The sequence below is a fragment of the Heptranchias perlo genome, chromosome 18 (genome assembly GCF_035084215.1).
Source record: "Heptranchias perlo isolate sHepPer1 chromosome 18, sHepPer1.hap1, whole genome shotgun sequence".
In the NCBI taxonomy this organism is placed as follows: Eukaryota; Metazoa; Chordata; class Chondrichthyes; order Hexanchiformes; family Hexanchidae; genus Heptranchias; species Heptranchias perlo.
In genome coordinates, this window is record NC_090342.1 from 4,927,127 (window position 1) to 4,954,047 (window position 26,921).

General features: G+C 42.5%; 1 protein-coding gene across 8 annotated transcripts in view; it reads left to right on the top strand.

Moving 5' to 3' along the window:
- The first annotated feature begins 338 nt into the window (after positions 1 to 338).
- The window catches only part of ppp1r12a (protein phosphatase 1, regulatory subunit 12A), a 145,948-nt gene continuing 119,365 nt past the window's right edge, over positions 339 to 26,921 (top strand). For all 8 annotated transcript variants that reach the window (XM_067999268.1, XM_067999274.1, XM_067999266.1 and 5 more), the window contains exon 1: positions 339 to 661. In XM_067999268.1, the coding sequence (XP_067855369.1) occupies positions 431 to 661 (231 nt within the window). In that variant the 5' untranslated portion in view covers positions 339 to 430. The remainder of the gene's footprint in view (positions 662 to 26,921) is intronic.

Consider the following 26,921-nt stretch of genomic DNA (forward strand, 5'->3'; position numbering starts at 1 on the left):
TCGCCCCCCGCTCTTTCCCCGTAACCCTGCACATTTTTTTTCCCCCCCTTCAAGTATTTATCCAATTCCTTGATGTTTTTCTTTAATTTTTTTTTTTGGGGGGGGGTGTGGGGGGTGGTAATTTGAGGCCTCTCTCCCTCCAACCAAAAATCCGCCTAGCAACAGGAGCATGACGTCACCTGCACTCTCCTCCGCATCTCTTCCCCCCCCCGGGCCGGTAGCATGACGTCACCCGGCCTGGCGGTGAAATCCCGTCCGATGGGCGGGGCCCTTCTCTTCTCTCCCCCCCCCCACCTCACGGAGGCGCGAGCTCTCGCGAGACTATGCAGATGAGCGGCGCCATGGCTCCCACCGCTCTGGGATAGGGAGCCGCCGAGGCGGGCGAAGAAGAACAAGAAGAAGAAAGAAGGAGGAGGTAGAAGGAGCGAAGATGGCGGACGCCAAGCAGAAGAGGAACGAGCAGCTGAAGCGCTGGCTGGGCTCGGAGACCGAGCTGGAGCCGCCCGTCCTCAAGAAGAAGAAGACCAAGGTCAAGTTCGACGACGGCGCCGTCTTCCTGGCCGCCTGCTCGAGCGGCGACACGGACGAGGTGAAGAAGCTTCTGGATCGCGGCTCGGACATCAACTACGCCAATGTGGACGGGCTGACCGCCCTGCACCAGGTGGGGGAGCGGCCGCGAATGGGGGCAGGGATCCGGGGGGGGGGGTGGAATCGAATCAAGTCTCGGGCCTTCAGGCCGGCACCGCTTCCCATGGCTCCATCACCGGCCCGGCCAGGACCGCCCCCCCTCCCCACTCTCCATCCCCATCCCTTCCTACTCTATCCCCAGGACTGGCTACTCCAGTAACTCAGGATGTAGTTAGGCGGAGGATGGGCCTCGGCCTGCTTCCCTCCCCGGGCCTGTACCCCATCCATTTGTTTATTGCGGGGGGTGGGGAGGGGGAGAGCAGGTTCAGCCCATCGCCCTTCCCTGGGCCTGTACCCCCTCCAATTGTTTAATGCTCCCTCCCCTGGGCCTGTGCCCCCTCCTCTCTCCCTCCCCTGGGCCTGTGCCCCCTCCATTTGTTTGTGGCAGCATTAGGAGGGTGAGGTGAGGGGGGCTGTTGTCATTGGGGGGAGGAGGGGTGGAGATGTTTAACTTTGGGTGCAGTGAACCCTGAGGAGTAGGGAGGGTGGCTGAATTCTACAAGGAGGAAGCTGGTCTCTTGCCAGTTATTTCACCATCAGCTGGGCAAGGGCAGCGCCTCTGAATTCAAGATGCTATCCTTTGCCCCAGTACAGGGGATGCATTTACACTGCTAACTGAGACCAAGAAGCTTGCAGCGTGTGTGCAGACCACCATTAGGATGGGGGCAGTTTGGCTCCCCCCCCCCCCCCCCCCCCTCACCAAACTTTCTGTGTTTGTGTTCCAACTTTACTGTTGCAATAGAGTCTGAAAGCTAGGGTTTACTAAGCAGATCTCTAACCCGCAGTAGAAACTACTTCACTGTTGGGGTGTAAACATGGAGTCAGAAAGCTGAGTGTTCTAAGGCCTAGCTGCAGCTCCCTTAACCGCAGCTCGATCTGCCTTGCTATACTACCAGAGTTGGTGTGTGAACTCGCCCTTAGTGTGATCTTTCTTTAAAGTTAGCATTGCTATCGGTTTGAAGTTTATTCTGTGGTGTGAATGCTGCTGAGGAGTGAAGATAAAGGATATTGGATTCATTTGTTTTGCAAGTAGACTGCCACAATAATATTTAATGTTGCAGTTATTTTTATTGATACAAAGTGCTGTGATTGAATCAGCACCTTCTGTGTTTTCCCTGTGGCATTGCATTTGTTTCTTGATATGTATTGAAATTGTGCAAATGGTTCTTGTGTACTCTGCTGTGTTTCTCATGAATGCTGTAGTTTGTTTTAGATTATTGTGATAAAGGCTGATCGACATGTGGTAGCTTTGCTGTCTCTTTTAAAGGATTATTCTAAATGTTACATTTATCCATGATACTGAAAAATGAGCACTCAACTATCTTAAAAAATCTATACCTACCAGTGATTGCTTAACAATTTTAATCGAGGTGTTCCAGGGATGCAAATTGCAGCAGGAAAGCTGGAATATTTTGTAACTGTTGTCAGAACCCTGCCATTAGCCTGCAGCCTTGAAATCTCCATCTGATTTCTTATTGTTGCAGTTTTTTGTGTGCATTTGTCTTTTGTTGCTAAAGCATTTGTCAGTGTGTCCCCTGTGTGCTCAAAGTTCATACAAGTATTGATAGTTGTGATGTTCTCACTGCAGGTGTGTCAAAAGATGTAATTCATTATATTGACAATTCAGTATGTTATTCCATGACTTTAACAAAGATAAAATTAGTTAATGTTAATTTAAGCTAAGGTTCAGACATGTCATCTATATTGACATTAACCCAGTTATGCAACATATAGCATTATGCAGCCTACCTGGAACTCTTGTGTAAAATATTGTTACCAAGTTCTTATGGCTTTAGAAAGGTAATTTTAAGTTAACATTCCAAAGCATTTAGTTTTTAAAATCACGCTGGACTTTCAAAACCAAATTGTTGCACAGCACTCTTCAGTACCTGACATTACAAGATGACATTAGGTGTACAATAAAGCGAGTAGTTCTTATCATGAAACACCAGATACATATCTTTAAACATTTCCTTTTAAAGGTAAATGAGGCTTATAGTGTAGTGCTGAGAGATTCACTGTGTGGTGCCTGTTCTGATGATATCAGATGGGCGGATACATTCCAACCTGCCATGCTTTGCAATGTGCATTCCTAAAATGACAGACAATGGAAACCATGGTTTAGGAGTGGATGCATTCCTTAGCTGCCAGGTTTGAAATGACCTATGATTGAGATATTTTGTTGGAAAGTGGGAACGGTACGGAAGTACAAGAAGTTTATGGTTTACTTGCATGTTAGAGATATTTAATGGTAACTTACTGAAATTAGTAAGTTTGTAAATCTCTTCAAATTTATGTTTTGGGGGCAGATCTGTTGAATCATATTGTTTTGACTATCTAATGACCGCAAAAAGAAATTATGATAGCAAACTCAATGCAACTTATTCAGTATTTGAATTTAATATTAGCTTTCTAGCAGAATGCAGTAAACTTGGTTTTGACTGTCCATATTCCACTTCGACCGTGTAGATTCATAACCAAAGATCTTGGCATCCGAAGGGGATTACTTTTCTGCATCTACTTACCTATCTTGAAATGGGCTGAATTTTAAGATTTCCAAAAATTAGGCACCTTTCACTACATATTTTGCAGTGGGAAAGTCTGTTTTTCACTTTCTATATACATGATAGAATCATACAGCACAGAAGGAAGTGCTTTATAAATCCTTTTAGAGGCAGTTAATAGTTCTGAAAATGGAATGAAAGCTGGCATGTTGAAAACATTCAAATGGGTTTGACACAATTCTGTGACCTATCTAAGTTGCATTTAATTAAAATGTGGATGGCCTGCCTTCGGAGTATTAGTGGCGCTGTTGGATGACGCTGATTTCTTCCCAAGTGGAAAGATGTGCACTAATTTTGTGTCCTGTCCAATGAATCCCAAAGCTGCAATTAAGCTGCCACTTTTGCTTTTGGTTTGTATCAACACAAGACTGGCAGTATGGCTCGGAAGATTAGAGTGCATCAAGGCCCAGGGGTTTAAGAGGTTGGGTTTTAATTCCCAGAGTGCAGTGTAAACCCAGGCAAAAGGTACTGTTCTTCTTGGAACACAAACAATAGTTTACCTTATTAATGTTTATATATGTGAAAGTACCACAATTTTAAAATAACTTCAGGGCACAATCACAGTGTATTCCCCCCCCCCCCCCCCCCCCCCAACCACCTGTGGTGGCACCCACATTTCATAGAGCTACGTGGTTGAGTCTTAACGTCTTAAGAGGTTTGGTAAGTCACTCAGTTCGATAAACAAAAGCCAGAAGACCCACCACCCCACCTTCTCAAGGCAGCCAGGGGTGGTCAATAAATATGATTGTACCAGTGTAGTGCACATTCCAAAGACACATTTTTTAAAAAGTTGGTATACTAGGTTGTCTCGGCTGATGACATGTGACCGTTGCCAGACATGGGAAGTGAGATAGTGACCCAAACGTCTAGCTCGCTCAATGTCTGTCTTCCTGTTAACTCACCTCCCCCATCCACTTCAATATTCTGCTGTAATGAGGCACCAAGGAATAAATGACAAAACTTATTGCATTTGTGTTAGAGAGATTCAATGACGCACAGACTTGGGATAAGGGTCAAGTTTTATCTGATTAGGAGGACACGACTAAACTTCAAAATCATGTTCCTTTTGATTTATTTGGATCAATTTGGATGCTTCCAAGTACCAAATGTGATTAAGTCACTGGTCGGCTAATATGTCTTTTGCACCACAGTCATGGGGTCGCTGATTGCACTATCTTTATGGCTTTGTATGCGAAACAAACGAGAAAACTTGCATTTACATGGTGTCCTCATTGCCCTAAAGCGCTTCACAAAGAATCAGTAATGCTTGAAGTGCAGTCACTGTTATGTTGGTCAGCACAACTGCCAATTTGCACATAGCAAGATCCCATGAGCACCAGATGAGATGAATGATCAGTTAATCTGATTTTTATTTTGTAATACAAGATCATGGAATAGTACTTGGCTAAATTAACACTTGTTGGATGTGTAAACTGTGAGTTAGCAGTGAAGCAGAACTTGGCAAAAACCACTGATTTGAGCAGGGTCGAACTCTATTACTCGGTGAGTTTTACTTCTGTTTTCATCGTGAGAAGTGTTAAAAGTATAGTATTTGTATACCCAACTAAATTCTACTTCTCAGGAAACATGATACTTCTGTTTGGATAGATGCCGTTTGTTTCGAAACAATATGACCGTCTTAGGTGGTTGGGGTATGGGTGGGGTGGTGGAGGAGGAGGAGGAGGAAGAAGAAGAAGAAGAAGAAGAAGAGGAGCCATAGACCAAGATTATAAGAAAATCTCGGTCAGCTGTTGAAAACCACTGTTTGGAGCCTCTGAGTCTCACCCTTTAGAGGATTTGTAAACAATTTTACAACACCAAGTTATAGTCCAGCAATTTTATTTTAAATTCACAAGCTTTCGGAGGCTTCCTCCTTCGTCAGGTGAACGATGTGAAAAAGGATTTGAGAACTCTTAATTCTAAGATTTGAGAACTCTTAATTCTAAGATTTAGACTCGACAAGTTGGTACTACAAACCCGTAAGAAATTCTTGGTTGCGGGCTTAGATACTGCAGAACAATCTGTGTACTGTGTGTTAATGGTGTAGGTTCTTCAATATTTTGGTGTGAATTTGAGATAGTTTTTTTGGCTACCAAAATCACAGTGCAACCATGTTGAAGTATTGTTCGGAAGGACAGAATGCTGCAGTACTTACAAATTATTACATGGAAAGGAGGCCATTTAACTCATCACACCTGTATCAGTCAGGACTACTTGTATTACTTGACTTTATGTAAGGAATCTTATAACACCAGGTTATAGTCCAGCAGTTTTATTTGAAAATCACAAGCTTTCGGAGGCTTTCTCCTTCGTCAGGACTATAACCTGGTGTTGTCAGATTCCTTACGTTTGTCCACCCCAGTCCATCACCGGCATCTCCACATCATTACTTGGCTTTGATTGTGAACTTGCTTGGTAATGTACAGACCTTATGTGAGAGACTGTTTAAATGATGCAAAGGACCTGAATACATTATGGCCAATTCTAAGGGTGCTTTTAGAAGCAGGCAGCCACTGTTTACTCCTTGCATTGGCTGGTTACACTTCTAAGTGTTCCCAACCTGCAACAAACCAACATTGATGTAGGCCCACAAAAATCTGCTCCATGTCATGAAAGCAAAATGTGAGGGCCAGTCCCATGTGTCTGTTCTGCTCTGTACTTGGGTCCACGCAGTGGAGTTCAGGAGGCCTGAAACTGGCATGGGACGGCCAATCTTAATAAGTAGAAAGACATATTTAGGTGCCTCTCCTTAAACTGGAACAAAATGTGTCCAAATAAACCTAGGTGAGCGAAGCATGCATTCTTATGGTGCTGTGGACCTAATTTGTGTGTGTCTTTTAAACGAATCCTGGTTATAGGACACTAGTTAGTTTGGATTAAAACATTTATATTGCAGCTACAGTATATAAAATGGTGATAATGTTTATTTTGTTCAAATGTGTAGAACTTTTCTATTTATATACTGTGCATAGTCTGGTACTTCAATTTTAAATTTATCTTAATTGTGGTGCAGTAATAAGCTTAACCCCAAATCTAATTACTTTGTTTGATGTTTTAAGTGATCTGTGCAATTATGTAAATTGCTTTTAAGAGATCTGTAATTGACGACAGGGATATTTTTTATTCCTCAATGACACTTAAAGCAAAATCTTTTACCACCTGACTATAACCATATTTATTCAAAAGTACATATGAAAAAATGTTATTGCAGAAGATTAGTTGTCCAAACAATTAGTTATCTACTAGCTGAAAATTATCACAGAAAATCTAGTTTTGTTTTCTACTTTATATTGAGAGTTTTTAAAACTACATGCTTGAGAATTTAAATTTTGTGATGCAGAATTTTAGCTCTAAGAAAGTGTCTTTATTTTCAAGTTGTGATGTATGCGTGGGTTTGATGGTTAATTTGATTGTTTATATTTTGATGAATGTTGTTTAGACTTCACAAAATCCGAAGTACCACTGACTTGGCATTTTTAGGGTACCAGAACATTAGCTTCTGCACTCCCTTGAAGCAGCATTACTACATTTTTTTTCTAGAACGGCATTGTTTCTCAACAAAGAACAGCCTTCTCGCCTATGATCTGAAAACTGTACTGTGACTATATTCTTCCCTCAGAGTTGCGTAGCTGTGGGGCTAATTGGTCTGCTTGTGGTTGTCTGTATGCTGGATTTATTGTAGTTGGGGAAATAATTACTACAAAGAATAGTTTTACTGATTAAAGCAACCAAATCTTTATTTACAATTAAATAATCGATGAAGCACAAAATTCAGCAAATTCTAAATATATATGGTCAATTGCCCCTTTTAAGTGCAGTTTAGGGTAAGTAAAGTTTCTGGTAAATATCAGAGTTCTGTTTCTGAATGGTGAATTTGGGTACTTTGCCATCTTGCGCACCTTCTATACAATCTTTGTGTCATGTAAGAGGTGAAGTGGAGCCTTTTGTCTCTGACCAAATCCCAGATTAAAATAGACCTGTTTTCCTGTTTGAAACTCCTGCTTTTAACCCCCATTAGTTTCAAAACAGCCTCTGAGTCAGACAGTTGTGGGTTTAAGCCCAGCTCCAGAGACTTGAGTACATATCCAGGCTGACACTCCAGTGCAGTACAGAGGGAGTGCTGCATTGTTGGAGGTACCGTCTTTCAGATGAGACCTTAAACAAAGTCCCTGTATGCCCTCAGGTGGATTATAAAGATCCCACAGGGCTAATAGAAGAAGAGCAGGGGAGTTCTCCCTGGTGTCCTGGCCAATATTTATCCCTCAACCAATATCACTAAAAACAGATTTTCTGGCCATTTATCTCTGTGCTGTTTGTGGGATCTTGCTGTTTTCTATACTACAACAGTGACTACACTTCAAAAGTACTTAATTGGCTGGAATGTTGCTGTATAAATGCAAGCCTTTCTTTACTATTAACTCCTTTGCTGTAGCAATTCCCAGATAACCTCAACAACACTTCATTTACATAATTAATAATAGAAAGGCAGTGTTCTGACAAAAGGTTAGTGACCTGAAACTTTAACTATGCTCTCTCCACAGGTGTTGCCTGATCTGCTGAGTATTTCCAGCATTTTCTGTTTTTATTTATAATAGAAAGACAGATGTCTTAAACAGTGATGGATATTACTATTTGCATATCTGTGTCAGTCATACAAAAAAACTGCTGTGGGACATGCATGCAAATCTTTCACATCAAAGGAGATTGGTGCTAGTTGAATGAAGGAACGAAAGCCATTATTTTAAGTAAATGAAACCAGCAATTAAAACTTCGCTGCACGACCCTTTAATCAGCCTACGTGGTACCATAATATCATTGCAGCTTTGCATTGTTAAAATGTCTGTTGCTTTGTGTTTCCTCGTTGTAGTGAGTTGGGTATTTATTTTCAGCCATCTATCCAGACAGAAATAGAAGAGCTGATTTCTGCAGGTTTACAGATTACCAAAGTTGCTTCTTAAAGAATTGATTCCAGATTGTAGACTCCATGAGGATGTACTTTGCCTTTAAAGTGAAATGCCTAATGATTAGGGCCCTTGGTTTATGACAAAATAAGACAAATTCCACTTATGGGATTTTCTGGAATTTTTAGTAGTTTTGAGATTGTGATTCCAGTCATTTTCTTGTGAAATTAGTTGTTTGCTATGGTATTTGATGCTTTCAGATTATCACTGTTCAGTCACGTGACTTTTATTTTAGAATTGAGTATTTTATCCTAGATACTAATGGCTTCCTGATATCAGCTGTGGTGTTAGGTGGACAGGGATCAGATGTTTCACCCCTGGGAAAATTGTCTGCGCTCATTTTTCTATTATGGTTGCTCATTGTGTGAGGAGTTTACTATTATTATTCCCGAAGACCCAGTTACAAGCTGCTTTCATATTACCACTGTTTTAATTTGGAGTCTGAGACTGATGGGCATGAACCAGCTCCAGATGTTTACAAGACTAACTCTGGCTCCCATGTTCTGGTAGCAGACTCAGATTCACGAAAAACTGGGCTTCCGTTTCTCCTTTTGGAATAAGGGCGCTAGCTCGCAGGCAGTAATCTCACAGTATCCAAATGTAATCAGCGCCGGTATAAAAGCAGCTCAATGTTAATTATCAAAAGCCTGGTTGCCTTCTCAATTGAGGAATGTTGCACGTGATTTTGAGTAGGGAAGGGAGGGTGGAATAAAAACACATGCTTTGGAAATAAATAGGGACTTGTGATGCCAGTAGTTTTATCTTAGTGAGCAGAAGTGTTAGGCTTTCAGCCTTAGCTCAGTGGTAGCCCTCTCCTCTTGGAGTCAAAAGGTCATGGATTTAAGTCCTACTCTAGAGACTTGAGCACATAATCCAGGCTGACACTTCAGTATAATGTTGCACTGTCGGAGGTTCTGTCTTGCGGATGAGACGTCAAACCCAAGGCCCCAGCTTCCTTCTCAGCTGGATGTAAAAGATTCCATGGCACGATTCGAAGAAGAGCTAATATTTGTCCCTCAACCAATATCACTAAAGCATATTATCCAGTCACTAATTTCATTGCTATTTGTGGGATCCTGCTGTGTGCAAATTAGCTGCCACATTTCTGTACATTTACAACAGTGACTTTACTTCAAAAACTACTTGATTGGCTGTGAAGTGCTTTGAGATGCCCTGAGATCATGAAAAGCTGCATATAAATGCAAGCTTGTTCATCCAAAATTCTAAGATGTCTGTGTACTTGGAAATATCTTTCTCTACAACAGCACTTGACCATTAGGATTCCCTAGAGCTGGGGTAGCTAAGCATTTCCTCTTCATCTGTTGCATAGGTGCATACCATGGAGCTTCAAGGCCCACCATTAACTTGCTTATATCTCAAGTTGCTGCTATTAACAGATCTGGGTGTTAAGGGTTTATCTACCAATGGGGCAATATTGCTAAGAACAGCCTGTTCCAAACGTCCCATTCAAACAGGACAAACAAGTGGATGAGAAATACAAGTGCGAATAGGGGCAAGTTGCCTGATCTTGAGGCACATGTGTCTCAAGGACCAGAGATTGGATGCCCCTGTCCTATAGAGAGACCTGCGTAGTATCTGTAATTTAAATATGAAAACACCTATATTAAAAATATTGAGTAGGGCACGCACTTGTCCACAAGTCTTAGTTCATGCTACGATTGTACGATGTACTATTGTAAGTTGCTATTTCAAAATTTCCCATTCAATTTTGCTGTCAACTGTCACCACGTAGTTGCAGGCCCAGGCCACTAGGCACTCTGGAGTGAGTTTCTGAAGTCTCTCCCAACACTCTCCATTTTATATATTAAAGACTTACATTCATCAACTGACCATGGGCAACACCAAGGGAAATTTAATCGTTATTAGGAGTAAATTTGTAGGATAACTAATCTGTAATGTTGCTACTTTTGCTACATCGAAGAACGAGCAATCATTTTTAAAAATCTTTGCATTCTACAAAGCATTGGATCTGAAACATATCTGTCTCCTTTGTAGATGCTGACCTGTTTTTGTTCCAGATTTCTAGCAATTGCAGTTTTTCTCTTCAGTTTCTTGTAGATACTTAAAAGTTTAATTTTTATGGCAACAAACAATGCATTAGAAACTGGCGTGGTGCATATTTGTAATTGCATGCTCTTTCTGCATGATCGACTATCAGAATGAGATGACCTGTTGGTAAACTGATGCAGATTGTGGAATTTTGAAGGCCAATCCAAGAGAAAGCAAAATGAGTTGATATAGTGGTGGTCGTGTCTTGTGTGCTGTATCAAGACAGCGAAGCTTCAAAACATCTGTAGTGGGAAGGGAGAGAAGCAGAGTTCCCAAGAGAATGGAGTTCATTTTGGCTGATAAAGATCAGGGAGGGAGCAAGAACGGTTAACCGTGGGAAGAGGATTTGTAAATGCTGCTGTGTTAAGTTTAGTACTAATAAATATAGGTTATACATTTGTTGTCTTGCGCATGCCATATTTGCCATCTTGTCTGGCATACCCTAGACTTCCATCGTTGAAATTCAGAACGAAGTAGGAATGTTTTCTGAAATACTGTTTTACCACAGCAACTTACCGTTTGCTATTCCAAGATTCTACCTAGTTAAAATTTCAGAAATCCCACAGGGCAAGATTTGTCATATTTTGCAGAGCATAACATCCATTGACTTTGGAATATGGAGATGCGAACTAAACTGGTACGCACTTGTAGGTTATATATTTAAAGGTATCGACAAGGTGTTTTTTCCTAACGAAGGCTTGTTGTGTTAATGTCTATTATGGAATCCTTTGAAAACCTCCATTCATCTTCATATGTTGCCAGAAGAAATAGAGCATTAATTTAAAAGTTAACAAAACTGCAGTGGGATGCCTGGTATTTTAGTGTTAAATTTTGTGCATTGACCTTTTTAAGCTCATCGATAAATACCACTTGTAGCTATGTGACCTAAGGCGAATTCAGTTCTGTTTGAATTGCGTGTGTTTTAGCTCTTGATAAAACAAATATAGATGTTTGTGTTTCTTTCAAATGTTGATGTACCCCACAGTCTCTTCCTGATAGATGGAGCACAATTTTATGAAGTAACACTGAAGTGCAAAATTGCTTGAGCTGTTTTTCATGATGAAAGTACTCTGATTTTGCTGTGAAACTTTAAGATTCTGTAGTTTTTGTTTCCAGCCTATTATCAGTTGCATAAACCTTTATATATTCTGTTTATTTTGTCTGCTTACATAAAATAAAGTTTCACAGTTGTGAGCTATATGTTGCTTTCAAAACATCATGGAAAAACAACTTTTTTAAATAGTTGATGGGTTACTTGTGTAAAAAGCCTTATATGGATTGTTTATTTTGAATCCGTTTACCGCATTTAAGTCTACAATTAAAACTGTGCTACCGTTCCAAGAATAGTTGTATGGTGGGAAGTGCTGCTGGCAAAGTCAGTTATACTGTGGACTTTGATTTGTGCCTGTGCCTACCAGGAAAGAGGTGTGTGTGTGTACATGTGTACAGAACCACTCCGACCGTGACTAATTTTTAATGTTTTAACTGTGGCAACATCTGTTACTCGGTAGTTTTCAAGAGGTCCAAAAATGCGACTGAGCACATTTCAAACCGTACCTCACACTGGCCTGGAGTTGCCCCAACCCCCTGCCCTTGCTCCACCATTGGCATCTGTGCCTTCAGCTGCCGATGCTCTAGAATTCCCTCCCTAAAGCGCTCTATCTCCCCATCTCCTTTAAGACCCCCAAATCCACTTTTTTGATAAGCTTTTGGTCACCCCTATTAATAGCTCTATCCTTGGCTTGACATTTATTTTTTGATATTTTGACATTTTCCAATGTGAAAGGCGCTATATAAATGCAGGTTGTTGCGGATAGTGAAGCCTGCCTATGTGTGAGCGCCGTCCAGAGGGGTTGTCGCACTGCTTGGCTTCAGCATGTTTGTGAACCAGATTGGGATCAAAGGCCCAAATTATGATGCCACTTTCATACTGATGTGCTCCTGAAACCAGTTCACATTAATGCAGTAGTGGCAATGTAACTGCAGCCTTTTATAATTTAGTAAAATGGCTTTCAGTTACAGTTCCACATTGTTTTCAAAACATTCTGGAAAATCCCTTATAGACAGATGCATTGGTATCTGTCCCAGTTCGGTAACACACGACACTGTGCTCTACAGGCTGTTCCCCGGGTCACACAGCAAGACAGTCTTCCAGCTGCAGTTGATATCTATCAACTTGATGAGGGAGGCCCTTTGGTCCACCCGAAACCTGCTGGTCTTCCAGCAGAAGGAGCTGTCCACGACCGAGTGTTGCCGACTGGCACACTCCAAGGTCCAGGAGTATGTGCTATGGAACACACTGAAGTGTGGTGCGACCTATGCAAAGGCTCTATAGGGAAAGGCCACCGTGTAAGGCCATCCCACCTTGTATTTTCAGCATGTATTATAAGATATGTACTGTTTTTAAATTGTAATATTGGAATCGTATTGTGTATGATCCATGTTGTATTTATATCACAGAAGAATGCTATTCAGCCCATTGTGCCTAAGCTGCTGCTAGCTCTTTGAGAGCTGTGTATTCTAATTCAGTTGACCTGCTTTTTCCCTGTATCTATCTTGATGAAATTCCATTTTAATATGCAGTCCCTGTCTCAATGGCCACTTGTGGTCACGCTTTCCATGTTGTAATAACCCTCTGTCAGCAATTTTTTTTAGATTAATTTTTTTTGTTTGTTGAAGTGGTTGGCTGCAGTTGTTCATAAAGAATTGCTATGTGCTATGCTCATTTTTGAGATTAATACAGATTAACTCAGGCAGGTAACCAGCCTAGTTTCAGAGCCCAGAAGGCACTATAGAAGTTTTTATTGAGGTTTTCAAGAGATCCAGAAATTTGCCTGAGCACATTTTAATTTGCATTGGAGTTAGACTCCAGTTTGTGTAAAGCCCACTAGTGCAGACAGCCTGCTAGAGGGGCTCTCATGTTGCTTAGCTTCAGCAAGCTAGAGTCAGGTTGGGACCGAAATCACGAGTTTTGCCACTTTTATGCTGATGTCCACCTGAATCCACTTCTTGCCTCAAGTGACAAACCAGGTGTGATGGTCACATCAGACGAGTGTTCTTAACGGCTAGATTTTACAAAACCTTTGTCCATATTGGTGATATACTGTATCAGAAATGTTATCAAGTGGGTTGCATCGTAATTAAGGTGCGTTTAGTGCTGCTGAAGTATTGATGCGAAGAAAGATTCCCGGCAGTTGATAGTAAGCACACATACCATATTCTAGTTCAATGCAGCCTTTAGAGTTAAATAGTTGTAGTGGGTGAGGAGGCTTCTATTAAATTTTGTACCTTTTTAATATGACATTGGACTGAATCCTCATAGATGTGTAACGAAACTTGAGTTTTTAACTTCAGGGTCTTGTTCCCAGGAGCTTTGAAGCGTTGTTTAAATTATACTTGTTTTCTGGCTTGCATCCTTCATCCCCTCCATCACTGGCACAGCGGCTGCTGTGCTGTATATTCAATCTACAGGAAGCTTTGCAGCAACTCATCAAGGTTACTTTGACGGGAGCTCCTTCACATGACCTCTGCCGTTGAGAAGGACAAGAGCAGCAATGTCACGGGAACACCACCTCCACGTTTCTCTCCAAGTATCTCACTATCCTGACTTTTTTATTCGTTCATGGGATGTGGGCGTCGGCTGGTGAGGCCAGCATTTATTGCCCATCCCTAATTGCCCTTGAGAAGGTGGTGGTGAGCCGCCGCCTTGATCTGCAGTCAGTGTGGTGAAGGTTCTCCCACAGTGCCGTTAGGAAGGGAGTTCCAGGATTTTGACCCAGCGACGATGAAGGAACGGCAATATATTTCCAAGCCGGGATGGTGTGTGACTTGAAGGGGAACGTGCAGGTGGTGGTATTCCCATGTGCCTGCTGCTCTTGTCCTTCTAGGTGGTAGAGGGTTTGGGAGGTGCTGTCAAAGAAGCCTTGGTGCGTTGCTGCAGTGCATGCTGTGGATGGTACACACTGCAGCCACTGTGCGCCGGTGGTGAAAGGGAGTGAATGTTTAGGGTGGTGGATGGGGTGCCAATCAAGCGGGCTGCTTTGTCCTGGATGGTGTCGAGCTTCTTGAGTGTTGTTGGAGCTGCACTCATCCAGGCAAGTGGAGAGTATTCCATCACACTCCTGACTTGTGCCTTGTAGATGGTGGAAAGGCTTTGGGGAGTCAGGAGGTGAGTCACTCGCCGCAGAATACCCAGCCTCTGACCTGCTCTTGGAGCCACAGTATTTATATGGCTGGTCCAGTTAAGTTTCTGGTCAATGGTGACCCCCAGGATATTGATGGTGGGGGATTCGGCGATGGTCATGCCGTTGAATGTCAAGGGGAGGTGGGTAGACTCTCTTGTTGGAGATGGTCATTGCCTGGCACTTGCCTGGCGTGAATGTTTCTTGCCACATCTGAGCCCAAGCCTGAATGTTGTCCAGGTTTTGCTGCATGCGGGCTCGGACTGCTTCATTATTTGAGGGGTTGCGGATGGAACTGAACACTGTGCAATCATCAGCAAACATCCCCATTTCTGACCTTATGATGGAGGGAAGGTCATTGATGAAGCAGCTGAAGATGGTTGGGCCTAGGACACTGCCCTGAGGAACTCCTGCAGCAATGTCCTGGGGCTGAGATGATTGGCCTCCAACAAACCGCTACCATCTTCCTTTGTGCTAGGTATGACTCCAGCCATCGGAGAGTTTTCCCCCTGATTCCCATTGACTTCAATTTTACTAGGGCTCCTTGGTGCCACACTCGGTCAAATGCTGCCTTGATGTCAAGGGCAATCACTCTCACCTCACCTCACCTCTGGAATTCAGCTCTTTTGTCCATGTTTGGACCAAGGCTGTAATGAGGTCTGGAGCCGAGTGGTCCTGGTGGAACCCAAACTGGGCATCGGTGAGCAGGTTATTGGTGAGCAAGTGCCTCTTGGAAGGTGTCGTCGACAGTGTTAGCATCACTTTGCTGATTGAGAGTAGACTGATGGAGCGGTAATTGGCCGGATTGGATCTGTCTTGCTTTTTGTGGACCGGATATACCTGGGCAATTTTCCACATTGTTGGGTAGATGCCAGTGTTGTAGCTGTACTGGAACAGTTTGGCTAGAGGCGCGGCTAGTTCTGGAGCACAAGTCTTCAGCACTACAGCCGGGATGTTGTCGGGGCCCATAGCTGTTGCTGAATCCAGTGCACTCAGCCGTTTCTTGATATCACGTGGAGTGAATCGAATTGGCTGAAGACTGGCTTTTTTGATGGTGGGGATGTCGGGAGGAGACTTGGGACAAAAATCGCTGTTCTTTCATTGTTGCTCGGTCAAGATTAGGGATGGGCAATAAATGCTGGAATTTCCTACCTAACACTATTTTCTGAGCACCGTCACCTCAAGGACTGCAACAGTTCAAGGACAAGGCTCACCACTGCCATCTCAGGGCAACTGTGGATGGACAACAGATGTGGCCTTGCCAGTGTAACTGACATCCCGTCCACAAAATAGTCTCTTGGAGACCGAAGTTTGAATGGATGGATTAAAATAAATCGGCCGTTCAGACATTGCAACATCAGCCTTTGAGACCAGACAACATAGCAGGCACAAAAATTTATTCTTGGAGTGTCTAGTTTGTTAGCTCAACAATTGATTATTCTTCAGCCAGTACACAAAGTTAAAGGGATGCAGGAACATTCAGCATCTCATCACTATGCAAGATGCTGTGCATCCACACTGCTACAGAACTGTAAAGATTCTGTTAAATAGACTTTATCTTCACAAATTTTTGTCTTCCCTTTTGTGCTGAAAACGAAGCCCATGTGAATGCTTGTTATTTCTAATACTGAATGCACACTGCAGGCACTGACTTGGCCGTGAGCGCTTTTTAAATTTTCTACGTTATAGTACATGCAGAAGCGGGGGGGTCGCTGTATTTTAGTTGGCACTTTGTCTCAAGACTAGTTATATAACCAGCGTACATTTGTAGGATAGGAGACCAAGGAGGAAGTAGCACGTACTCAGAAATTATTGCTGGCCGAGTAATGAATTGTCTGTGAACCTCCATTTCGTATTCATGGTCCTGCAGACAAGAGGAGGTGCCCTTGGCTTGGAAAGGAGATGAGACTCCTTGTGCGACTTTAACGCATGATGGTTTATTAATTATTGGAACACAAGTAGAAAATCTCATTACAGTATCCAAATAATTGATATATTGAAAACTCGCCCCTGGATGAAAAATCAGTTACTACACCTATTTAAAAGGGGCTTATAAATCATAGAAAATTTACGGCACAAAAGGAGGCCGTTCGGCCCGTCGTGTCCGCGCTGGCCGAAAATGAGCCACCCTGTCTAATCCCGCTTTTCAGCACTTGGTCCGTAGCCTTGTAGGTCACGGCACTTCAATGCACATCCAGGTACTTTTTAAAATGAGTTTGAGTTGAACACACTACAAGGAAGACAGTGGATATGTTTGGTTTCATCTCAGCTTGTAGGATTTATTGCATTTTCGCTCTATGCTCCCATTTAGATACTCCCACCCTAAAAACGTTTCTTTTTAAAAATGTGACCGGAAGACCCTGTATTCAATGTCTGCTTCAGTGGAGTTTATGGTAGAGAGTTCTCACTACTTGAACAAGTTGGGGCTCTTGCATGCAAGTTGTCAGCACGTTGCGAAAGGTTTTTGCACTGTACAAGCTGCAGAAACCAGTGTGGGAAAAGCTAGCAGCAGTTTCACCGTAACTGGCTTCACCACAAACTGGATCAGCAAAAAACTAGTGTCTTGCAGGGTCCGTTTTGTGACTGGTCAACGGTCTTTGTTATCCACTGCATACAAGATTGTGCTGGAAACGGGAAGCTCTGGTTTACAGTGGACAGAAAAAAGGGGACATAAGCCACAGGCATTGTTTCTGTTCACGTAGTCAAACTACTGAGTGAAGATATAATGACGTAATGGGAGAAGCCCCTTCAAAGCAAAGGGAAAGATCAGCAGGCAAGTGAGACCACCCCTGGCTATTTTTGTTGACGCCCTTTGGGGTCGAGCAGCAGTGGAAGTTACTTATGTCAGCCATGATGCATGACTTAGGGCAATACTACTTGCAGTAGGGTCAAGGGCCATTTGCAGTCTTTGGCAGATTTACCAATATGGAAAGGCGAGAGTAAGAAGTATAAATGCTTTTCATTTAAAATGAGACTGTGGAACTGTTGAATGGCAAATCTTACAGCGACTTGTTCAGGAATGTAACAAAAAAGTCAGTGCATTCCACTGGCATGGGATAGCAAAATGAAAGGAGAAACACTTCATCACAAATATTCTAAGTTATGGTGTCTGGTAGAAAATTGCACTTCAATGCGAAAGGGTTCAAGTCTGTACCACAACTGTCCATAATTCAACCCTAATTGGTGTCTCACTTAAAGCTGTGGGATATGGCAATGTCACACTCGGGTAAGAATGAAATTGCATTTGTAAGGTGACTTGGTATGCTCCTCAAACATCCCAAAACACTTACACAGTGGGTTACTTTAAAGTGCTGTCACTCTTGGTGCGTAGGTGAACATAGCAGCAATTTTGCACAAAGCAAGGTTTGACAAACAATGAGATGAATGGCCAGTTGATCTGATTCTGGTACTATTGATTTAGGGAAGAACTTTGGCCCAGAGCACCAGGAGAACTCGTGGCTCTGCTTAGGTAGTGTCATGGGATCTTTTAATGTCCACCAGAGCAACCAGGCAGGTCCTCAGTTTAACAGGACGGCAATGCCGCACTCCCCCAGAATTGCACTGGCATGTCAGCCTAGATAATGTGCTGAAGTCCACAATCTTCTGACTGAAGAAAAATGATGCCAACTGAACCAAGCTGACAACCTGTAGTCTGTGTTGTGATGCACTTCTGAGCTTGGTGTTAAGGCACATCATTGGAGCGGAGCAGAGCAGCAGGAGCTGGGAACGTTTGTTTTTTGAACTTCCCCAAGACCAGTGTCGCTCACCTCTAAGGGTGGAACCATTGCCAAAAAAAATCAAAAAGGCTGATTCTAAGCAGGAAAGTGCTGTGGCAGTCTGGTTCAAGTGTTGCACTGTATGTGAGTTTTTATCATCAATAATTTGGGAGCTCGTTGTGCAGCTCTACAATGGCAGTCTGGTAGCTAACAAAAGTTGCAGGTTTGATTTTTGCACCAGTGAATCAGGTCAACAGTACTTTGAGATGGAGCAGTAAATCATACAGACCAGTGGGCTTGGTCCCTGGCCTGTGCAAGTTTAGCAGTTGACAAGGCGCCTCTGGGCTAGGGTGAGCAAAATTTAATTGATGCCTCTCGTCTATATCCAGTGACACTTGCTGGAAACTCTGTGTAGTCATCAGGTGAGAACAAGGTCAGGCTCAACGGTGATGCCTTCTTTGGTCAAATAGTTTACCAGGATTGAGTATCTCCGTTCTCATTTAAGAATGCCATCAATGCTTGTGGAATTGTACCTCTGCAATGGTCAGCACCTTCAGAAGTGGTGGGGGGGTGAGGGAGGGAGGGAAGTGAGAAAATAAATTGATGAAAACATAGACAAAATAGGAAATTCATAATGAAGGGATTGCTGCACAAATACATTTCAAGCAAGTAAAATAATTAGGTATGAATTAGTTCTGGTAACTTTAAAATAGTGTATTTCTGTCCTTGCTTTGACTTTGTGCTTAAACGTTTGAGTGACAGTGCAATTTACTAACAGTGCTCATCAACTGAAGAAGTGTACAAGTGGTACATTACTATATATAGCACCAGACCACGCATGAATGCAGACATGTGTGGGGAGTCCAGTTGATTGTCCAAAGCCATTGTATTGAGCTATTTTTACACTGACTGACTGACAAGGAGTGTGTGCGCTGCTGTTTCCCACTGCATAATTTTTATCTTGTCTCACTGGTGGCCATTGTTAGCAAATTTGGGGTATTTGCCAGGCACATTGAGAACTGGCGGTGCAAGTATTTCCCCCCACCCCCGCAGCTTGTGGGAACTGGAACTAGTTTGCAATGGCCACCTGGAGATGATGTACCACCTTTGGGCTTTAGGATGCTCTATGGTCCCCAGGGATATAATACCACTTTAGCACTGATCGCTGCCCAAAACCATTTTGCAACACCACCCAAGGAGCAGTAATGTGCTTTTAGAAGCAGCATAAATGGAAAGTGATGCAATATTAACTTCCTGCGTTTTGAGACCTTTAAATAACGGGACAGGAAAAGTAATCAGAGAATCAGCTCACTGTTGACTGACTGACTGTATAACCCAACTTGATCAATGATAAAATTATTTTCTTTCAGTTAGGAATTGGTTATATTCATTTTTGTAATAAGTGCACATTTGAAAAACCAGTCAACTGACCAGCCTGTACTGTAATGCTGATTCTGTAGTCGCAAGACTTTGGTGTTTAGTGTTCAATTGAGGTGATTGATTTTTGTGTTATAACATTCAGATTATATTGTGACATTATTACTGAACTATGTGCTCCCATTACCCTGAAAGTCAGAACATTTAGGCTGGCTGTATTACAAAAACTTTGCTTTGAGTTTAAACACGCAAGATTCATGTTTTTAAACAGCAATATCTTGTACAATGTTGGTTTCAGAAAATGCTGTTATTTTTGTACACTTCTGTAAAAGCTGGGTGACCATGCATAGATTTTGCAGTTTGTCTGAAAAGGGATATTAGTTTGGTGCTACAATTTGGTGATGGACAATAACTTCCTGTTTTTGACTGGAGATGAAACATGGTTGTAGTAAGGGCAGTTAAGTGTAATTTCCTGTGCAAGTCTTGGTGCAGTTAATGACTCTTCTAAAGCTGCAGCTGGAGTATGGCTTTTCTTGGTTCTTTTGTTGAACGTCTGGGACAAAATTAAATGTTGCCAGCTTTATTATAATCGTCTGGTGCCACTTTTCCCTTGGCATAAAGAACACTTTTAATGTGAGAAACTGAACTACAGTAGTGGGTTTTTTTCAAAGCTGTAGTGAAATAGAATTTTCAGTTGCATTTAATGCAAGGTTCTTGACCACCTTTCTAAAGGAAGAAAGCTATAATGAATTTAACACAGCAAAGAGAATGAGTAGTTCTGGAGTTTGTTGTGGGACTGCGGAGATGATTTGCAGAGATGATTTGCACTGACTCTTCTAAACCCATTCTCCTTTCTTCATAACATAGGTTAATCAGAGGTCTGTAGGGGGGAAAATTAATGCGGAGAAAAAGGAGATATTAAGAAGGTTGACCAAATGCTTGGTCAGAGATGGGTTTTATTTATAAGGTTACGCCCCAATCTCAACATTACAAAGCTGTGCAGGAACAAAATAACTTGGACTGTTCGAGATAGCGTGTACATTGTGTTGAGATCTGCAGTTCATATTCAAAACAAGTCAGTTGCTGATGGTTTTTTTTATTCGTTCGTGGGATGTGGGCGTCGCTGGCGAGGCAGGCATTTATTGCCCATCCCTAATTGCCCTTGAGAAGGTGGTGGTGAGCTGCCTTCTTGAACCGTTGCAGTCTGTGTGGTGAAGGTTCTCCCACAGTGCTGTTAGGAAGGGAGTTCCAGGATTTTGACCCAGCGACGATAAAGGAACGGCGATATATTTCCAAGTCGGAATGGTGTGTGACTTGGAGGGGAACGTGCAGGTGGTGGTGTTCCCATGTGCCTGCTGCTCTTGTCCTTCTAGTTGGTAGAGGTCACGGGTTTGGGAGGTGCTGTCGAAGAAGCCTTGGCGAATTGCTGCAGTGCATGCTGTGGATGGTGTGCACTGCAGCCACTGTGCGCTGGTGGTGAAGGGAGTGAATGTTTAGGGTGGTGGATGGGGTGCCAATCAAGCGGGCTGCTTTGTCCTGGGTGGTGTCGAACTTGAGTGTTGGAGCTGCACTCATCCAGGCAAGTGGAGAGTATTCCATCACACTCCTGACTTGTGCCTTGTAGTTGGTGGAAAGTCTTTGGGGAGTCAGGAGGTGAGTCACTCGCCGCAGAATACCCAGCCTCTGACCTGTTGTAGCCACAGTATTTATATGGCTGGTCCAGTTAAGTTTCTGGTCACTGGTGACCCCCAGGATGTTGGTGGGGGATTTGGCGATGGTAATGCCGTTGAATTTCAAGGGGGGGTGGTTAGACTCTCTTGTTGGAGATGGTCATTGCCTGCCACCTGTCTGGCACAAATGTTACTTGCCACATATCAGCCCAAGCCTGAATGTTGTCCGGGTCTTGCTGCACGCGGGCTCGGACTGCTTCATTATCTGAGGGGTTGCGAATGGAACTGAACACTGTGCAATCATCAGCGAGCATCCCTATTTCTGACGTCATGATGGAGGGAAGGTCATTGATGAAGCAGCTGAAGATGGTTTGGCCAAGGACACTGCCTTGAGGAACTCCTGGGGCTGAGATGATTGGCCTCCAACAACCACTGCCATCTTCCTTTGTGCTAGGTACGACTCCAGCCACTGGAGAGTTTTCCCCCTGATTGCCATTGATTTCAATTTTACTAGGGCTCCTTGGTGCCACACTCGGTCAAATGCTGCCTTGATGTCAAGGGCAGTCACTCTCTCCTCTGGAATTCAGCTCTTTTGTCCATGTTTGGACCAAGGCTGTAATGAGGTCTGGAGCCGAGTGGTCCTGGCGGAAACCAAACTGAGCATCAGTGAGCAGGTTATTGGTGATGATTGATAGTAGACTGATGGGGTGGTAATTGGCCAGATTGGATTCGTCCTGCTTTTTGTGGACGGGGGGGGTGCAGGGGGTCAGATATCTATGACCATGTTTACACTCCAACTTAGGATCGTAGTGCAGTATAAACTGCTAAACTAGGTGTGTCAATGTGCCCAACTGTGCTGTATTTTTTTCTGTCCAATTCTGTTAATCTTGTGAATATCTGCTGAAATTGTTTAAGGTTGATAACCTCATTGAGGGAGTGGTCCTCAATTAATGTGGAGGAAAAGGCGTAATTCAGTAATCTTGTTATTTCAACTGTATATGCACACTTATTTGCCTGTTGCATGGCTAGGAGCAGTTGCCCCTCTGATAACCGTTCTCGTTCCTTATAAATAAAACCCATCTCTGACCAAGCATTTGGTCAACTCTCTTAATATCTCCTTTTTCTCTATCAATTTTTTCCCCCCACAGACCTCTGTGAAGCACCATGGGATGTTAAAGGTGCTATATAAACGAATGTTGTGGCGACATTGTGTCTGACTACGTCAGCGGACTTTCGCTGTTGGGAGAATTTCGGTACAGGCCAGCAATCTGGGAATTGCATTCCTGGCATATACAGATGGGCTGAGTGTTCACATTGGCTGTAGCTAGAATAATGCAGTGGTTATTTGCATTTGCCACAAGCAGCAGTTGGCTATCGACAGCACCTTTTGTGGCAGTAGCCTCTGCCTCTGATGTCCAGCTTGTGGTTTCCCATTTATATTACAGAATTATAAATTATAATAAACTGGGCAGATGCATCACAATTCTACACCTAATACTGGTCATTATATTTGTCAGGTTATCTGTTGTACATGTGCATATTCTTTCTCATCCAGCCCCAGTATTAGTTAATTTGAATAAAGTGGTCACATATTCAGCGTTAGTAGAATCTCATTAAGGTGCACTGGTGGGCATGAGAAATTTTCAAGCAGCTGCATTGCTGGCATTTTTTCCACTCTGATTTCAGCCAACTGTAATGGTGCACAAACATGTCCACTTGAACTATTCAAAACACTCAGCAGTATAAGTATAGATTTTGCTTGTCCAAACTTAGCTTGTCTGCAGAGAGCCCTTTGAGCTGTATAGCAGTAGGGTGAAGTATTGGTGATGGAGTAATTTGAGATAGTGAATTAAAAATATTGCACAAGAAGCACATTGGCTTAATTGTGCTTTTCTCCTGTAGCACATTGGCATTAAATGCTAAAAAGTAACAACACTGCAAAAATGTTTAGTCATTCCACAATCTTGGGTACTCTGAACTTGTCGGCATCACTAGCTCAAACGTTTAACAACAACGTGCATTTATGTAACGCCTTTAATGTAGTGAAATGTCCTACGGCGCTTCACAGCGTAATCAGACAAAAATTGACTGAGCCAAAGGAGGAGACATTAACATAGGTGACCAAAAGCTTAGTCAGAGTGTAGTTTTAAGATTCTGTAGAAATGCAATCCATCTAATTAGCTTTGTCAAACATGATACTTTTAGGAATTGCAACAGGACCAATTTACTGGGGTTAATCTTAAAACCAGCATGACCAAAGTTTTGTCTTTAAGGGGTGCCTACCTTGTGAGCCTCATTGAAGTTTAAATCAATGCTCCCATTAATTTATTCGCACCTTGAACTGCAGATACTAACAGATTTTGGTATTCTCATTTAGGATTTATACACACACACGAGATGACCTCCAGGCCCACATAATTCACACTGGACAAACAAGCGAGTAAGAAATATAAGCACAAATAGAATAGAGTTGCTTCGGCTTTATGGGCTGGTTTTCCAGGACTCCTGGGCTGCACATGACTACTGCATTAGATCTTGTGATGAATAACAAAAGTGTTTGGGGAAGTGTAAAAAAATTTATTGGTCTCCATGTGACAAGAGACACCCTTTCTACATCTAGCAGAAGCTACAGCAGCTTCGGTGAGTGTAGGGTCATAGAGAATCGGCAAAACTAAGATTCTAATGTTCCCAGCAAAAATAAATCGTGACAATGATTCAATTTTATTCACTTATTTCATTAGTGAGCTTGTTGAATATTTTTTACTTTGTGCAAATTCAAAAGGCTTACAGTAGCACTTCTAGTTTATGAATTGGTTACCAACTTCACTTCGCCAAAAAAAAAGGATCCATCCCCATGGTTGAGTTCCATCAGAACTTGTATCCATGATGCACCCTTTAGTTTTTGATTAGATAAAAACGTTTGAATGTGTTCAGGAAAAATGTTGGTACCTTCAATACTAGAGGGGGCTTAAGGGTACTAAGAAGTGTTCACTTAAATTTTTTTCTTCTCCCTCCCATCTTCTACTGTCCTTCTGACCTCTTTCTCTTTCTCCCCCCCCCCCCCCCCCCCAATTAAAAATTGTACTTTTTTCTCCCAAATTTTTAAAATGTGAAGTGTATTTCCTTCTCTCCAAAATACTGAGAGGCAATGAAGGTTTATCTAGTGACTTGTACTCCATACCAAATTTTACATTCATGTTTGAGTGTTATAATTGGCATGCAAGAGCAGGAATTTGCCCAATCCCACTCAAGCTTGTGGTAGTAGAGTATCAATGGACTCATTGGAAGTGTCGTTTAAGTGGATTTCTTCTCTTTGGGAGCCCTGACATACCAAATAAATGGGAAATCTCTGCTTTCTGGGAGGAACTACGCTCTGATATTTTTCACTCTTATTTGGGGATAGGTGGGAAAGGACGTTAAAAGTGTTCTCATCTGACCCCTGGAAATTACTTTTTTTTAAAAAAATGTTCTCTTCAGTCCATGCACCGTTTCCCTGCAGATTGTGCAGATGAACTGTTATGCTTCTGTCACTGTTGGTTTTAGATTGGCTATGAAGTCGGAACATTTGAATTTTGGTTGTAACTAGTTTACACTGGGGATAAAGTTTATTTCAACCAATGACTTGATTGAATTTGAATACCCTAGTATCTGCCTTAAATCAGTATAAGTGTTAAAGTGGCTTCATGCCGTGGCCAATCCAGACTACCTGGGGAAACTGTTATAATTGAAATTGCTGTGCTCTCTTTTATGCTAGTTTGACTCAAATAAAGTTATTTTACAGCTAGCCTCAACCATCGTTAAGGAGATTCCTATCTTGTTTGACTGATTTTGGGTCTGAAAGTTTTGTAAGCACTATGGTACTGAAGCCGACACTAATAATTTTTAACTACTGAAAATAATGGGTATAACAGACACAAAATGCATATTTTGCTGTTTGCATACTCGTTATTTTTTTCCTCTGACTTGAGGTATTTGCCATTAATCTTAACTTCCAGAAAAATGGGACACTGCAGAATTAGTCTGTTAAATCGATGTTGTGATAAGCTAACAGCATTTGGTTGTCTTGCTCTGCTCGAATTAAAAAGCTGACCGCTTGCTCATCATGGAGTAACATTGAATTTTGAAAGATTTAACCTCAATCTTTGTGCGACTTGAGTTATTGATTTGTCTAACCTAGTTGCTTCCATTGTTTAGTGTTTCTAAGCCAGTCTGGATCAGTTTTACAAGTCCTCTGTGTATGAGCATATCCCTGTCATATGACCTTAAGTTTCACTATTCCATAATTCTTTTGGGGAAAAGTTGCATTTGAAATGTTTCTTTTGTAAATTGGCTGTCATCCCCACAAACTGAAAACCAGTGATTTCCATGGATCTGAGTAAGCTTCTTTCAGAAATTGCAAATATCTTTTGCAATATCTGTCTATACGGTTCGGATTGAAATTCTGTTGACTCTTGTGATCACAAGATAATTACGGAGGCTATTTGCCCAATCTTAGTTCATCCTTCCACGTTGACCCTAATGTTCTCTGCCATTGCAGAATCAAATTTAGTTCTTAAATGATTTCAGGGGTTTCACCTCCACTTATCTGGGCACTTATTCCATGTATTGATCACTGTGTGAAGAAGAATTTTCTGATATCCGTACTAAATTTGCCATTTACTGGTTTGAACCTGTGGTCCCTTGTCATATAGAAAGTTAGGGTACAGAAGGAGACCATTCGGCCCATCGTGTCCGTGCCGGCCGAGAAAGCGATCAAGCTTAATCCCACTTTCCAGCACTTGGTCCATAGCCTTGTAGGTTACGGCACTTCAAGTGCACATTCAAGTATTGTTTAAATGAGTCTGCCTCTACCACCCTTTCAGGCAGTGAGTTCCAGACCCCCACCACCCTCTGGGTGAAAAAAATTCTCCTCAGCTCCCCTCTAATCCTTCTACCAATTACTTCAAATCTATGCCCCCTGGCAACTGACCCCTCTGCTAAGGGAAATAGTTCCTCCCTATCCACTCTATCTGGTCCCATCATAATTTTATATATCTCAATTAAATCTCCCCTCAGCCTCCTTTGTTCCAAAGAAAACAACCCCAGCCTATCCAATCTTTCCTCATAGCTAAAATTCTCTAGCCCTGGCAACATCCTCAATCTCCTCTGTACTCTCTCTAGTGCAATCACATCTTTCCTATAATGTGGTGACCAGAACTGTACGCAGTACTCAAGCTGTGGCTTAACCAATGTTCTATACAGTTCTAGCATAACCTCCCTGCTCTTCTGATCTACGCCTTGGCTAATAAAGGAAAGTATCCCGTATGCCTTTTTAACCACCTTATCTACCTGCCCTGCTACCTTCAGGGATCTGTGGACATGCACTCAAAGGTCCCTTGGTTCCTCGACACCTCTCAGTATCCTCCCATTTATTGTGTACTCCATTGCCTTGTCTGCCCTCCCCAAATTCTTTACCTCACACTTCTCTGGATTGAATTCTGTTTGCCACTTTTCTGCCCACCTGACCAGTCCATTGATATCTTCCTGCAGTCCACAGCTTCCCTCCTCACCATCAACCACACGGCCAATTTTTGCATAATCAGCAAACTTGTTGATCAAGCCCCCCCCACATTGAAGTCCAAATCATTAACATATACCACATAAAGCAAGGGACCTAGTTCTGAGCCTTGCGGGACCCCACTGGAAAACAGCCTTC